The sequence below is a fragment of the Hippocampus bargibanti genome, linkage group LG18, assembly GCF_051943395.1.
Source record: "Hippocampus bargibanti isolate YZ-2025 linkage group LG18, ASM5194339v1, whole genome shotgun sequence".
In the NCBI taxonomy this organism is placed as follows: Eukaryota; Metazoa; Chordata; class Actinopteri; order Syngnathiformes; family Syngnathidae; genus Hippocampus; species Hippocampus bargibanti.
In genome coordinates this window covers 9,349,811-9,365,419 of record NC_142751.1, presented here as the reverse complement: position 1 = coordinate 9,365,419, position 15,609 = coordinate 9,349,811, and the positions used below count along the sequence as shown (strand labels likewise).

Below are 15,609 nucleotides of genomic sequence, written 5' to 3'. Positions count from 1 at the left end.
TTGCAACAAACAGTTTAAAATGTCCCAAGATTTGCAAACACCACAGTTCATGGTGCCTTGAATTTACTTACCTATTCCATCTTGGGGGTGTCACACTGCCGGTTGGCTGAGGTGACATTGAAGCTTCTGGCTTCTAAAATATTAATCAATCTAGAAGAGTGGGGACAGTGTGAGACAGGAAGCATGTGTGATGCCAAAGAGTGAGTTGGGGGGGGGGGGTTAAACAGGATGCATGGATCAATGGAGAAATGAAATAGCGAGCAACAAGAGGCATCATTTTACAGATTTACCGTCAGTTTGGTGCAGACGCTTGCAGTTTGTCCGCTTGATGGTGTAGTTGCAGTATGTCACGATCAGAGGGCCTGAAGAATGAAGGGTGGTCTCAGTCTGTTAATCATAACTGAAAAAAATACATATTTCTAGTTATGCGACTTTAGGGGTTTTTAAAAATTTAAGATCTTTATTATTATCAAGGCAAGGAATTCAGTGTGATTTCTTGGTTAACCGATTTTGATATTTCAAGTAGATGTTTCAGGGCTATTTTGGCCATTTCCGACTGAATTTGAACAATGTATACAAGTCAGATGGTTGATGAGGAATTGCCCAAATCTGCAGTTTTCGTCATCGGGTGTAAGTGGGGCACTGGAGCCAAGTTCAATAACCAGCCACATGCTTAAACCTAAACTTGCAGTGCTCCGTCCAAGTGTACGTTCAATAATGCTCAGTAATTTTCATTTTCTTGTATCATAAATAAAGCAAGCCAAGCCAGAGACCTGCTGTCAAAGATGCTGATCATCGACCCTGCCAAACGGATATCAGTGGACGAAGCCTTGCAGCACCCCTACATCAATGTGTGGTATGATCCTGCTGAAGTGGAGGCGGTGAGTAGGCTTTGAGTTTAGCCTTTCATTTTTTTATGAGATACATTTTTTAGAGGGATTTGACCATAGCCACATTTTGAGCATATTAAGTCAATATTGGATCCCATCACCATCAAAATCAATAGGAGCATTTCCCTGAGCAAACAACATGACTACAACCTATTGATAATTGCTTTTCATAGAATTTGAAAAAAAACATTGGCTGACTATTCTTCCTCTGGCATGAACCAACAATCCCAAAAGGTTATCATAAAACAAACCCAATGGGTCCATATACAAGCATAATGAAAATTTGACTTTAAACCGGCGCTGCGACACCAAGCAATCAAAAGGATCCTTGCTTCGAACATACTCATTTGAGAAAAGTCTGTCAAAACGTCTGATTTCTCGTGCCCTGAAAATTGCTTTTGATCTCAAACACTTAAGACATTCTGATATATAGGCTCACTTGTAAACTGTTTTTTGATTTGCTAGCATTTAGAGAGAATTTCCTGATTCATAAAACATTAATTAGCTATTTGTGATGTTTTTCATCATCAGTGCCTCATTCATGAGGTGACAGCGAGATCGGGAAAAAGCCTTAAAAATTAATTGGGATTTTAGTTTTTTTCCATTTCAAATATATGACGGTTGCCTCTGATGTTAACTGACTCTATCTATCAATCTATCATTCTATCAATCTATCTATCTGCTAGCTAGCTACCTAGCTATCTACCTAGCTTGTTAGTAAGCTATCTACAAGCTAGCTCGCAAGCTAGCTAGTTACCGAGCTACCGATGAATATTACACTTGCTAGATACCTACCTACCTATCTAGCCATTTAGCAAGCTAGGTACCTACATACCTACCTATATATCTGCTAGTTACCTATATACAGTATCTAGCTACCTACCTAGCTTGTTTGCAAGCTATCTACCAAGCTAGCTACCTACCTAGCTACCTATCAATATGATACGAGCTCGCTATTTAACAGGCTAGCTACCTACCTACCTGTCTGCTAGCTAGCAATATATCTATCTATCTACCTAGCTTGATAGCAAGCTATCTACCAAGCTAGCTAGTTGCCTTGCTACCTATCAATATGACACTAGCTAGCTACCTACCTATCTAGCTATTTAGCAAGACATCTAGCTAGCTGTTTAGCAAGCTAGCTAGTTACTCAACTTGCTACCTATCTATCAATGTGTAGCCGTAGCTAGCTGGCTAGCTATCTCTCTACCTATCGCTCTATCTATCTATGAGTGGCCTTGTTCAACACATGTTCTGCTGTTTTCCCCTTTCTCTAATGTCACCTCATGCTGATGAAGGCCAGGGATCTCATCCAAATATCAATGGTAAATGACCACTTGCTTCTGCAAAACCCTCCCTTTTCTTGATAAACTATGTTGACTGGATGTTGAAAGCAACCCTCGGACGTGAATATTTAGTGGGGGGTATAGAAGAGTGTAAAATCCTCTTAGTTAGATGAAAGGAACTACGAGAACTAAATCTTCTACCAACATTAAGCATTGATACTTTAAATTTGTCCCCGTTGTTGTGTAAATCAAGTTTTGTATGTATATTTACATCCTATGCCAGCATGTTTTTGTGTGCATCTTTTACACGTTCAAAAGGTTTCATTGATTTTGTTGTCGACGTTTGTTTATCATGTCAGCACAACCTCGAGCACCATTCAAATGACTCGTTTGCAAAAACACACCAAGGGTGAAGCAGAAAAAAAACATCTAATTTGGATCCCCAAAATGGTTGTTTGCTCCCAAGACATTTGTTGCGCGATTTTGGCAACAATTGAGCTCTAGCTTTGGAGTAAAAAAAATCCGTGGCAGTATAGAATCATTATTGACAAGCTGCCAACAACACACAATGATGACTAAAGATGCCATATTTGTTTTTTCTCTCAGCCTCCGCCACAAATCTATGACAAGCAGCTCGATGAGAGAGAACACTCCATTGATGAATGGAAAGGTGAGACACATAACACCACATATCTGATTCAGACTCATTTTTCATCCATTCATTTTCTCCGCTTATCCTGACAAGGATCGCGGGGCGTTCTGGAGCTGATCCTAGCTGTCTTCGGGCAGTGGGTGGGGGAAACCCTGAACTGGTTGCCAGCCAATCAGGGTGCACACATTGACATTAACCATAGGCACTCATACTCACGCCTAGGCACTATTTAGAGTGTTCTATCAACTTTCCACGGAAGGTTTCTTGGAATGTGTGAAGAAACTGGAGTACCATGAGAAAAGCCAGCAGTCAGGAGGGTGATAGAAGCTCGACATTGGAAGGCCGGAGCCGGTATCAAACCGGTGCACTCTGAGGTGGACGTGCTAACCACCCCACCATCTTATTTGATTGAATTTTCCTTAATTGTATAAACCTTATCCTATCTTATCATATATTGAATGCTAATATCTCATTTTTACGTGCGTGGTTGTGGATTGGCTTAGCCTTTAGATTAGTCTCGCAGTGGAGAAATTTACATTTCACAGCAGCAAAGTGATGAAAGTAAAAGGAAATGAAAGGAAGAAGCAGAAAAACAAAATATAGGAGCTGCTGTAAAGGCAGTCACTCTCGCGGCGCCATGTTGAAGTCAAAACAACAACAAAATGAAATAAACGATGTGACACAACACAAAAAACATGAATGTCTTTGTATGAAGCAGTTCTCGATGAAAGAGGAGAGAATCAAAGCATCCTTTTCACCAGTGGATAAGGGACGTCATGATGGAATGTGCACGATTACTACTATCTAAATTTTGAAAGCAAACAAAGCTGTAACATAAAGAGATTGCCTCACATCTGCTGACCAACGTAAATCCGCTTCAATTCCAAGCCGCGACAGTCGCACATACGCAGCTGCGCTCTGCGCTGACGCTCCTTTCTTCTTATCGCTTGCACCGACCTTTCTTTCACTGAACAAAGCGGGGCTATGAAAGTGATGCCCATTACAGGCGCAAAAAAACAAAAAAACACAATTGCCCCAGAGCTGTCCAGCGATGACAGTTAAAGGGCACTGACATTCCTCCTGATCAAAAACAGTGCTGGCATATTAGTGCTATATTATGTGTGATTGTTAACTATCCGATTGTATTTTGTTTCATATTTTTTGTGGTAGTAGTGGTGGGAGTAATCGTAACCATGTGGATTTGCTCCGCTGTCACTCTTGAAATAATTGGTATTGTTTTGAATTATTATTTTTGGTGATCCACAGAGTTGATCTACAAAGAAGTGATGAATTTTGAGGAGAGAACGAAGAATGGCGTAGTGAAGGGACAACCTTCACCTTCAGGTACTCTCAGTGCATAAGCCTAATCGCTCTGTAAGTCACTTTTATATACAACCTTACTGGACCCTCTGATATTCACACACTCCATTGTCATGTCCGCCGTCTGTCTCCTTTTTACTATTCTTCAATACAAATGAAATGCTAAGCAATAATGTATGAGTAACATATTTTTCAATAACTTGTATATTAACCCAGTGCTGTAATTTGTATGGTGACTTGGGTTCTTGGGAGACATTGAGTGCAGACCTGTTATGTACATTCTCAATTTTTCAAGTCATGATTGAACTGCATAGCTACAAGAGCTAAACAATTACAAACTCTTAAAAAATAAAGGTTTTTGAAAATTGTTATCATGTGAACACATTCAAGGTCAATGCCTGAAAATACAAACCTTTCACGACGGCTCCCAAAGTCAACTTTTAGGAAGCATGTTAGCATGAGCATTTCTGTGTTCTAAAAAATGCTAAAGTTTGTAAACATTATTTAATATTATATATTTTTTTAACTCTGCCGGCATTAACATTTCCATGTAAGCACGACTGAAAGCGTGTCTGAAAGTGGATCCTTTTTCAAAACTGAAATTAGCATTTCCTTACAAACACTCAAGTCAGAAAGTTTTAAAGTGTGTCTTCCATAAATATGTCTGTGTAGGCTCTGTGTCTTCCATAACTATGTATGTAGGATCTGAACTTCCTTGAAGGTGACGGCCGTTTCGCTCCTCATCCGATGACCTTCGTCAGCCAACTAAAGTTGTGCTGGTAACCCTAGCCCTATATCCCTAATGGATAGAGGTGGCCATGCCAGACCTCTGCTCTTATAGGTCTGATAGGATCGAACAAGAGAGGTAATCAGATTGACTAATGAGGTGAAACCAGAGACAGGGACAGAACAATAAACATAATCAGATTGGAGAGGTAATCAGATTGGCTAATTAGGTGAAACCAGAGCCAGGGATAGAACAATAGAGGTAATCAGATTGACTAATGAGGTGAAACCAGAGACAGGGATAGAACAATAGAGGTAATCTGATTGATTTCAGGGAGTGGTCCACTTCTCCCCCAACCTTAGAGCAGGGACCTATTGGACCAGCGTTCTGGCACGGCCAGCTCTATCCATTAGGGTTGCCAGCACAACTTTAGTTTGCTGAAGAAGCACTTTGGATGAGGAGTGAAATGTCCCACACCTTCAAAGAAGTACAGTTGACACACAAGAAACATTTGCCTCTTTTATAAATAATATAACTTGTCACTAAGTGGATGTTTTTGAACAGTCAGCGTTACCAGCATAACTTTAGTTTACTGATGAAGCTCTTCGGATTAGGACAGCAAATGACAGTACAAAACAAAATGGCTGACTCTCAGATGAGTAAAAATGGGTGGATAGTTAATATTCCACAAATGTAATATTTATCAAAATAACGTGTTTAGTTAGACAAGCTGGGTGAAACCCTTTTACACTGCGTTATTTTATTACAAAAGTTTACCGTATATATTTTAGAATATAGTCAATTTCGGTCATTTTTGGGCTATTCGCTCCTTATTTTTTTCTGTGTAACCCACCGGACCCAAGTCCCAATAACCACGTTTGTAATGTGTCGTCCAATCACCTTGCATTGGGTTCCCGTCTTTTTCCCCTTGATATGTGTAGCATGATTTGTTCCAGCGCCGATGATGGCGCCCGGGTATGTTATAACCGCCGCGCCGCCGTTGCTTCCCTCAGCGCAGGTGCAGCCGTGAACAGCAGCGAGAGCCTCCCTCAGTCCTCGTCCATCAACGACATCTCATCCATGTCCACCGACCAGACCCTGGCTTCAGATACTGACAGCAGCCTGGAGACCTCGGCGGGGCCATTGGGGTGTTGCAGGTGACTAGCCGCCTGCTTGCGAAACCCCGCCTTCTTCCGTCGCTGAGGAAGTAGAAGAAAGGCGAGGGGTAGAGGAGCGCAATCGGAAACAAATGGAAAATAGGAAAAATGTCAAACAATCAATCGGAGACGATCAAGCCTGCGCGTTGTCATGCTAAACAAAATAAAAAACAGCAGTGGCATTTAAAGTTATACACTAATGTGGATGATCCTCTAGTTGCTTTGCTTCTATAAGCCCTCGTATATTGCATACAGAAAGCAGCTTTGACTTGCATCTCCTTTCAATGTAAAAGCATCACACGCTGGCTGGCTGCTGCTCCCCTGCCGCCCCTTCAAATGGCCTCGTCCCCCCTAGCCACCCCCAAAAAAATTACACACTCCTGTCTTTGGACTCATGTGACCTCGCCACTGTACTTTGTCCAAAATAACCCTTAAAATGTGTGTGCGCGTGTGTTTATAATTACACCATGTGATGTAAATAATGTAATCGTGTACAGCCGAAGGGCACTTGGAATGGGACTAACGGCCAGTATGTTGGAAGTTTTTTATTTTATTTTGATGGGCTTTTTTTTGTTGTTGCTTGCTTTATTTTATTACACTAAAATATGTTTTATGTCAACCTGTGCCACAAAGCTGATTTTGCCTGATTATTATTGAAGCTAAAATAAATACTTGAAAATTAAATGGGACAAAAAAAATGTCATCAATTAAAAATACAGGTTGCCACGAAAAATATTTCAAAGTGATAAAATAAACTGAAAAAAACATACGGAGAATTTCATTTAAATAGAATGACACTTCTTTGAGTGTATGCACATTTTTTGTCATTATCTTACTTAGACCGTTAATGCACCTTTCGTTCTGAATTGCTCCTGCCAGTTGCTGCACTTGTGCATGATTTCAATTCATATTTGCAAAAGAGTCACTGTATGCTTTGGTCGGTCAACTATGTATGTCTTATGTCAACTAGCAGAAAAAAACAGACATTATTGAAGATCTGTTCCAGACAATTAGGGCTTATGTTGCTGTTCAAAAGTATATCTTGCTGTCATTTTCCTTTCATTTGGGCCTGCAAGATGATGCAAATCCATTTCCACCAAAACAATCAGTCACCACAATGCATGTCTTTTATTGAGAGCAAAAAGTGGGCAGTGCGAACCGTAACAGCAATGCTAAGTTTCATGCCATTATTGGGATGCCGATGGCTCTCGTGTATTTGAGAATCTTTTCCAAGCGCTCATGTTATGAAAAATGGTTAAAAAACATTTTGGTAAGGCAGTATATAATATCCCGACACATACATCACCACATTTCTCAAACAAACACATCCTCTTTCATAAAAACAACAGAGTGATATGTTTTGAATTAGCAAAGATAACAATGTGATGTGTTGTAATATTTTGATACTGGAAGATACCATAGATCGTTTCTCATTTTTTGTTTCCCTTATTAACGCTGCACCACGATTTTGATCTCGACTCTTATATTGATTATGACTAGAGAGTGTACTGCGATTTTAAATTACATAAATATATCTCTACCTTCTTGATGCCCACAAGAAAAATTGGATCCACTTCTGGCTGCATCGCGGACAGAAAGTGTGAGAAAGGCAATTGATGGATTGAAGCCTCCACCTTCACCTAATCAGAATGGTACCCAGTTTGCACTCTAAGAACCAGGAAGTAGCCTGTTAGCTAGCTAACAAAGTTAAACAAAATAAATTATTGTACCTTCTTTTGGCCTTAGCGCAGATCTGCGCTATACTTATTATCATTATAATAATAAAAAGTTGATTTTGTATGAAAAAAGTAAAATAACAGTAATCGTGGCCCAAGAGGATTACTCAGCTAAAGTTGACAAAATATTTCTTTTGGAGGCTGAAAATGGCGAGTGCCTTTTGGCGATGGCAAATTGTTTCACTAGAATGTTTTAAATTGCACAATGACACATAACAAAACTTATTTTGCCTTAGAAGTACAAAATAATTGGGATACACGTCAAGCTATGACAAACAAATTAATGTCCATCACTCATCTCATCGCATCGCATGGCTCAGCAAGGTATGTGCTATAATCTATTTTTATGTTATTTATATTGATTTTCAAATGTTAAATATCCGCTGCTGAAATCGGTGTAAAATTAAACGATATTTACTTACAAGTTCGCTTTTGGAACATAAAAGTCCGTCTTGATGTACACCTGCAGTATCTTTAAAAGGCCTGCAAGAGGGCGCTGTCTCCAGAATAAGCTCGCGAACAGTTTGGTGTTGCGTTCAGGGTCCGGTCGGTCGGGGCCATTCCGTCTTTAACAGGGTGCAACTTTCCATATTTACGAGGATTCCCCCCTTCCCCTTTTCTTTGAGGACGGGGGGTACATTGCGGGATATTTTTAAACCATTGCACACTTAATTCTGTATCTTTAAATTTCGTGGGTTATTTATTTTTCCTGAAAGTACATTTCTCATCTTCTTGTACTAGTCCAGAATGTTGGAGTTGTTTCTTTTTTGCCTAAAGGAAATAAATGTAAAGTAAGTGAAATAATAAATGTCATACAAATCGTAGAAAGCCTTTACGGTGGCACTGAATGATTTAACGTCGTGACAGAGGGTGGGCCAATCGCCCCATACCCATTTCTACAAAGTGTTTTTATCCCGGTCGTGTATTGGCCATAAACGTCACGGTGCTTTTTGTGGCAGATAAGTTTTAAAAAGAAATGCATTAATTAAAAGTAATTATTGTTAATGAATAATGAATAGAATTTGCAAATCTATTAAAAATCTGTGAAGAAAAAGTGACAATTATGCCCATTTAGTAATATTTACAATGTAAGCTATTTTTTTATTCACATGTATTCATTTTTACAACATCGTTGACAGTTTTGAATTATTTCATTTACTATATATTTAAATAAATTTTGGCAAAAAAACTCAATACATGATAACATATTTTGGGTCCATGCTGATTTGTCGGCACTGAATGTAAAAGTAGAAGAAAATAATGTCATCACTGTCGGGTGTGTTTGTGCGTGTGTGAGCGTTTGATTGAAATAAACCAGCAAGTCAACACAATCAGAACTGAAATCATAACTATCTAAAAATCCTGTCTTGATTTTTTTTTGGTGAATGACAGCAAATCCTCATTTTTATCTTGAGGGATGTTTCCATTAATGTATTTATCGGGTCACAGGCTTTTGTTGTCACATTGTAAATAACAACAATCAATGAACGCAATAAAAGCAGACGCGTCATACCTAAACGATGACATACATACAATGTATAGGTCATCTGAATCAACTCATTTTATCGCTTTTCATTTTGCAATGTTTTCATTCAGCATTTTGTTGGGTTGACAGTAAATCAAACACAAGTTATTTCCTGCGGATGATTCCAAATGCTTCGGTCAAATAAAAGTGTGAAACTATTGCATAAGATGAAAAAAATGAAATGAAATAAGTGAGAGCTGTTACTCCAAACACATTTTAAAGGAACTGTGTATGTAAAAATATGACAATAGTATGTAATGTATGTGACTGAAAATAAACAAAATCTTTGACAAATGTGTGATCCTTGGTGTTGACTTTTACTTATCATTTCTGTCCATCTAAAAACGTTTTTTTTTTCAGTTGAATATACTTGCAACCAGCTATCATTGAAAAAAAGCACTCAATACTAGCAATTCGTATTTGTTGTATGCATTTTTTATTCATGTTTATCGTTTGTATAAACATTTCTTGAAGAATCAAGTATTCTCTGTGTGGATCATTCCACATAAGTCGCAGTACTTCACCTGTCACCATTAAGAAAAATGAATCTTCTGGTGAGGGAAATGCACAAAGACAGGGTTTTACATGCCTGGTTTGCTAATTTGGCTACCAACAAACAGGGCTACTATTTGAGTGAGACCATGTCCGTGGGAGGTAAAATGATGGGATGAACAATGTATATACAGTGATGCTAACATGTAGCCACCTAGCACCTGAACACATCTTAGCGCACCTGCAATGACCAGCAGCAGGTTTAAAACTGTCTCGTACCGTACAGTTTATTTGGTTCAACATATGATGAGAACGAGTCCATCATAGACATTCCCCCATGAACATCTTGCTACACACTTGCTGTTTTTTTTTTGGTCATGTACCCAATGTGCATGAACAAGAATGAGGAAGTGCAAGCACGTTTACGGTGTGAAAATGTATGAATATTTAGTTGCACATATACACATGATACAAAAGATGAGCATTCCCTCCTGCTTTTTGCTTTATGTACAGAACGGACAACAAAGAGCAAGGACCAATGGTTTTGTATCCAACGTGAAACAAAGACTTTGAGAGAATTTAAATACTGTTCTATTTACACAAAGTCTCATACAGACGTCACCCCAGGTGACGTCATCATTGATATTATGTCCTGGTTATTAAAACTTTTCACCGCCACGTCCTAGCTACCGCTCATGAAATGTGCAGATTTGTGAAGAGGCAGTTAGGATGCTATGTGAGGCTAATGAAGGAAGAAGTTGCTAACACAACAGACACCGTTGAAGACTTGTGTACAAACTCCTTTTCTCAGATGAAATTGCCTTGGAAAAGTAGTCTGCCAGCTGTCAATACTGAGCACCAGATGATGAAGATATCACATTATAAGACAGTTTTGACATCTTGCGTTTAGATCCTCTAAGTCTGTAGGGGTCAGGAAGCTGTTGCTGACATACAATTGCACAATGCTAATGTTACAAACAATTATTTTAATAATAACCCATTTCATTTTTAAGCACCTTTCAAAACTCTCAAGGTCACTTCATAGTCACTGGATCAGTTTTTCTGTGGGTGAGCAGTTTTTGTCCCATATTTTGTGTCAATGCTAGTTGTAGCTGCTCAGTCGCGGTAGCATAACATTCACCATGTTACTAGGATTAGAATACATGGTCAACACCTAATCTGCCAAACTTTCAGATTTTTCGATTTACTGTATTTCCCTGGTATTTTTAAGCTACACATACTAGCCAAAGTGAAGACAGCATTGGAGTTTGATGATTGCGATCACAGCTAACGCATGTCCTGCTCCATTAGCATCTTCGAAAATCTCAATTGATCTTATTCAACTTTTTGTTCAGATTTCACTTTTTGTAATTTGCTACCAGGAGTTACCCGCCACAGCAGATAGCCAAATCCTGTGAGAATCCGTCACGAGAAACTCTTTAGTCTCTAAGGTAATTCAACCCGCCCACCTTCACTTAATCCAAATTGGGTTGCTGCGATCAGGCCGGCGTGGGTCAACCGTGGCGACGGAGGTAGTATTGGCGCCGGTGGCCGTGAGGTCGCTAAAAGTGGAGAAGAACTGCTCCATCTCCTTTTGGAGCATGTGATTACGGCGCTCGGCGTCCTCCTTGGCACGCTCGGCGTTGCGTAGCTTGATCTCAGCCATGGTGTATTTCTTACGTTCCTGGTCCAGTTCTTCATGGAGGTTCACCATCTCTGACTCCAGGTCCAGGTTGCGCTGTTCCAGGCTGGAAAAAGGGTAGAGGGAGGTGAACATGGGACAAAGGTAATGTCTGTCACATAGAGTCGGTCTCCCAAGGCGAGGAGCCTCTTAACCATCTGGACTGGCTAATGCTTGTACAGCATTGTAAATCCTGCGGCGGGTCTCTGTGGTGGTCCATGGACTCCTTGTGACTTTGTCATACCATATCTATCGATAGAAATAGAGATTTATATCTATCTAAATATTTTTGGGGTTTTCTTACCTCTTTATCCTGGCCTCATAGTCGGACCTCTGCTTGAGCATCTCCTGCTTGAGACTGGCCACCAAACTGTGTAAGGCGCTGTGTCCTCCTCCTCCTCCACCACCTCCTCCGCCATTCCTCACCGGAGCATCCCCTCCCGCCGCCTCTGCGATGGTGTGTCTACCATCGTCGCCGCCCGACTCTCCACCGCCGTTGTCCTGGTTGAGGCCATCCGTGTCCTGATAATGGCCGACGTAGAAGTCTTGCTCGGGGCAGGTGGTGGTGGAGGAACGGCAGGATGTCGAGTTATCTGGCAAGGAGATCTCGCAGGAGGATGTGGACCAGGTAGCGCTGTCCACGCTCTGTTTATCCTCGCAGGCGCCATTGAGACACGCCACGTGGGCTACATGGTTGTGCTGTTGGAGGTTCTGATGGTTTAGGTGCACATTGTCATACGTGGACAAGCGGTTCTGGTTACACGTTTGATCCCCATTAGCATAGTCGCGTACAACTTTGTTTGCCTCCCGTAGCGTGACGCATCCGTTCGGTAACCAAAGACCGCCCTGGCCGTTCAGGACCCCCAACATGGCATCGGGGCCGGAGACTCCCATGCGAAGAACCCCGTTGGCATTGCCCCCGGCCGTTACGCCCGCAGTACCCATTTTTGTCCCTGAGCCCTTTGGCGTCCCGTTGCGCCGCCCCGGTAATCTACCACCGCTCATCAGTATCTGACACTTATCCATGTTTGGATCAGAGGAGGGCGGTGAGGAGCTGAAGGATCCATTGGTGACAATCCCGCTTCCTTTACTAAATGCAGGGTTCTTTTTAACCGTAATCGGCGGGCTCCGAGTGTTGTCGAAGCATCCCGGAATGTTCGAGGACTGGTACAGCGTGGCGAACCTCGGTCGTCCTCATGCCGGCAAGGAGAGTCAACCGCCTCCCAGACGCACTGGTGTGACGCCTGCACGTTATTGTTCTCAATGTTCTGCGGTACCGTCGTCTGCGCTGGGGGTTGCCTCTGCAACTCTGCGTTGTTGTTATTGCCAAGATCCGACGTAGCGGCGGGACTATCCTCGTCCAGAGGGAAGAGCGCGTCGTGCCGGCCAATCAAAAGAGCCATGAGCTGCTGGACCAGGACGGTTCCTGTCGACATAACAACAATCAACCGTCTGTCGAGGAAACTTCTGGAGAACGTTCAGTACAAACCTTCCATGATGGCAACTGGATCCTTGACTTTTGGCCAGAGGATATTTGGCCCAAACACCGTAGCCAAGTTCTGAACACTCATTTTATTGACTCCGGAATATGACTGGACTTCATCAAGAAATCTGCCAAAGGGATTGAAATAACATCAGTCTTTCTGGGAAAGAAGAACTTTATTTTTACAGTGCTGAATTTTCATTTTGTCATAATAGGATTTAGTTCTGCCAAAAGATCAATTTTATTCCTGCATAGTAATTTTAGGATTTATTTTTTCTACATTACTAATTCTCCAAATATTTTCAATCCAATCATAGTGGGTACCTGCAGATGTACTTGAGAAGATTATAGTTGACCGGAGGTAAACCATCCACAAGCTTTTTCAGCTCTTTCATACCCTGCCAATCACAGAAGGTACAACTCCCTTATGTCGCCATGAGTGGCCCCGAAATCACCCCTTCAAGGGGGTCTATCTCACCGTGTCGTCCTCTACGCCGAGTAGCTTGGTGCAAGCCAGGAAGTCATCGTACTTGTGGAAAGGAACGACGGGCTCGGGGAGCTCTCGGAGATAGAGCTTAAGCAGCGATGCGACCGTGTGCACGTCTGTGTTGCTGCAAAGACAAGAAAGATGTGGGGAGGGGTCGGGGTCACTTGGTCTTGTCAATTCAGGGTTGTTTTTACAACATAGTTCTATAAAGACCGTCAAAGGAACTCGCCATAGTAGGCTAGAACCGAGGGAGGTTCTTGAGATAAGGGGAAATGTTGACTGTTGGTCACATGAGAAATGAAGCCCACCAATCAAATAAGGGCTTCTCTCCGCAGTCAAAGGCGTCCTGCAGCTCTTTGACGAGGTTGGCTTGCCCGGGAAGTCTGAAGAGACCCTCCTCACAAAGCCCCCGCTGCCTGATGAAGTCCGCGCACTGCTCCACCAGCATGGGTGCCATCTTGTTCCCGTAGCGACGTTCGTACCGCACCGTTTCCTCCAGCTTCTGGCCAAAGATCCCTACAACGTAATGCGCGAAAAATAAAACATGAAGTTAAAAAGGAAAGTAAAAAGAATAATACTCAGATGCGTAAAATCCATCCATACAGCTATTATTCGAACCGTTTATAATCACAGGGGTTGCAGACGTGCCTATCACAGCTGACTTTGGGCAGTAAGGAGTGCACCCAGAACTACTTGCCAGCCAATTACGTACATGCAGAAAATGAATCCAAAAAAAAAAATTACTACTAAGCTCACATGCTAACAAAAACTAGAAATTAAAACAAACAAAATTACACTATCAGGTGATAACAACCAAACTATGGTACCATTGGAAGAGCTACGACTAACTTAACGTTGACTAATGAAAAATCCCACTGACATGCTAACAGATAGCATGTCTAGAGGGTTGAAAAACTGCTGCTCAGTCAAGGGTATTCGAAAACACTTCATTCAAATTAACTATTTTGCTCACCATTTTTTTAAAATGTGATAAAAATATTAAAACATGTAAAAAACTAGATAGCTAGCTAGATAGCTTGATAGCTAGATAGCTAGTTATTTCGACAATTAGACACAGACAGTACAGTGTACTGTCGTACATCCAATAAAAACGTCTATTTTGGTTCATTTAAGACAAAAGTAGCACTGCATGTTGGGAACGCTGGTAACATCTCATAAAGTTTTTTTTGTACTCACCCCTTTTGAAGCTGACACACTTCATCAACTCAAGTAGAAAGCGCTTGTTGAGTAATTTACAGAAAGACAGCACACCAGACCCTCTTAAATTCAAGTGCTTGGATTCCACCATTTTACCTCCCAAATTTGTTTTGAAACAAAATCCATGGAAAGCAAACAGTTTCACCCAAAAAAATAACTAAAATCACAACACTTGAAGCTATCGATCCTTTCAGATGTGGAATATTGTTGACAAGGAGTCTGGGTTCAGCTGACTAAAGCGTGAGGAATGTTTTGAGCAGGAAAGAAAAAGGAGGTCAGCCTAGTCATGAGTCTTGAAACGTTTCTCAAGTCACATGTGTGCCCGTGTGAATGTGAGAACCCTATAGAATTGTGTGACTTATTTTTGACACAAACGCCTGATATTTCATTTAAAGATAACCTACGGCTAACCCTGTTTAAAGCAGGTCGCAAAGAAAAAATGTGATAAGGGAAGTAAACAGCCTGATGAACGAGTGAGGGGTGAAGACTTGGCAAATTTTATGAACACATGAAACATTGTAATGTAGTGTACTATTATCCCAAAAATGAGCTTCTAAGAATAACTCATCCATCTGCAGTTTAGTAAATAGATTTACAACAACGGATCTGAATCAAAAACTGATTTTTTTGAGAACCAGTTCACAAAATAATTCTTAGAAATCATTAGTTTGCTTGCCTGATGAAAGTCAAAATTCCTCTCACCTATAAAGTGATGACATAACATGCAGGAAGTGTATTTTGGTATTGAACGTTTTCATCAATGGTGTCAAAACAGAAGTACAAACATGGTTATATTTCCCATGGTAAGATGCCAATAATTTAATAAAAGATTATTATAGAAATCTTAGACTATCTTCTTTCAAAAAAGAGTTAATTCCTAATTGATATGGGTCTGGAGTTATATGAGCTTGAAATGGGGACGGATGTACAAAATAAAATGCAATACAGGCGCTCC

The 15,609-nt window shown here is 41.0% G+C and overlaps 2 protein-coding genes across 8 annotated transcripts in view; one reads left to right on the top strand and one right to left on the bottom strand.

Annotated features, from left to right (window-relative positions):
* The window catches only part of mapk10 (mitogen-activated protein kinase 10), a 32,144-nt gene extending 22,577 nt beyond the window's left edge, over positions 1–9,567 (top strand). For 3 of the 7 annotated variants that reach the window (XM_089021079.1, XM_089021081.1, XM_089021082.1), the window contains exons 10-14: positions 757–881; positions 2,189–2,215; positions 2,783–2,846; positions 4,095–4,172; positions 5,894–9,567. In XM_089021079.1, the coding sequence (XP_088877205.1) occupies positions 757–881; positions 2,189–2,215; positions 2,783–2,846; positions 4,095–4,172; positions 5,894–6,036 (437 nt within the window). In that variant the 3' untranslated portion in view covers positions 6,037–9,567. Of the gene's footprint in view, positions 1–756; positions 882–2,188; positions 2,216–2,782; positions 2,847–4,094; positions 4,203–5,888 lie in introns of all 7 variants that reach the window. The other 4 variants (XM_089021085.1, XM_089021083.1, XM_089021084.1 and 1 more) reach the window with 4 other exon arrangements.
* Positions 9,568–9,723: 156 nt separating this feature from the next.
* The window catches only part of arhgap24 (Rho GTPase activating protein 24), a 45,049-nt gene continuing 39,163 nt past the window's right edge, over positions 9,724–15,609 (bottom strand). The window contains 7 exon segments of the mRNA XM_089021077.1: positions 9,724–11,533; positions 11,771–12,626; positions 12,629–12,892; positions 12,956–13,077; positions 13,274–13,347; positions 13,428–13,560; positions 13,745–13,952. Coding sequence (XP_088877203.1) covers positions 11,257–11,533; positions 11,771–12,626; positions 12,629–12,892; positions 12,956–13,077; positions 13,274–13,347; positions 13,428–13,560; positions 13,745–13,952 — 1,934 coding nt within the window. The 3' untranslated portion in view covers positions 9,724–11,256.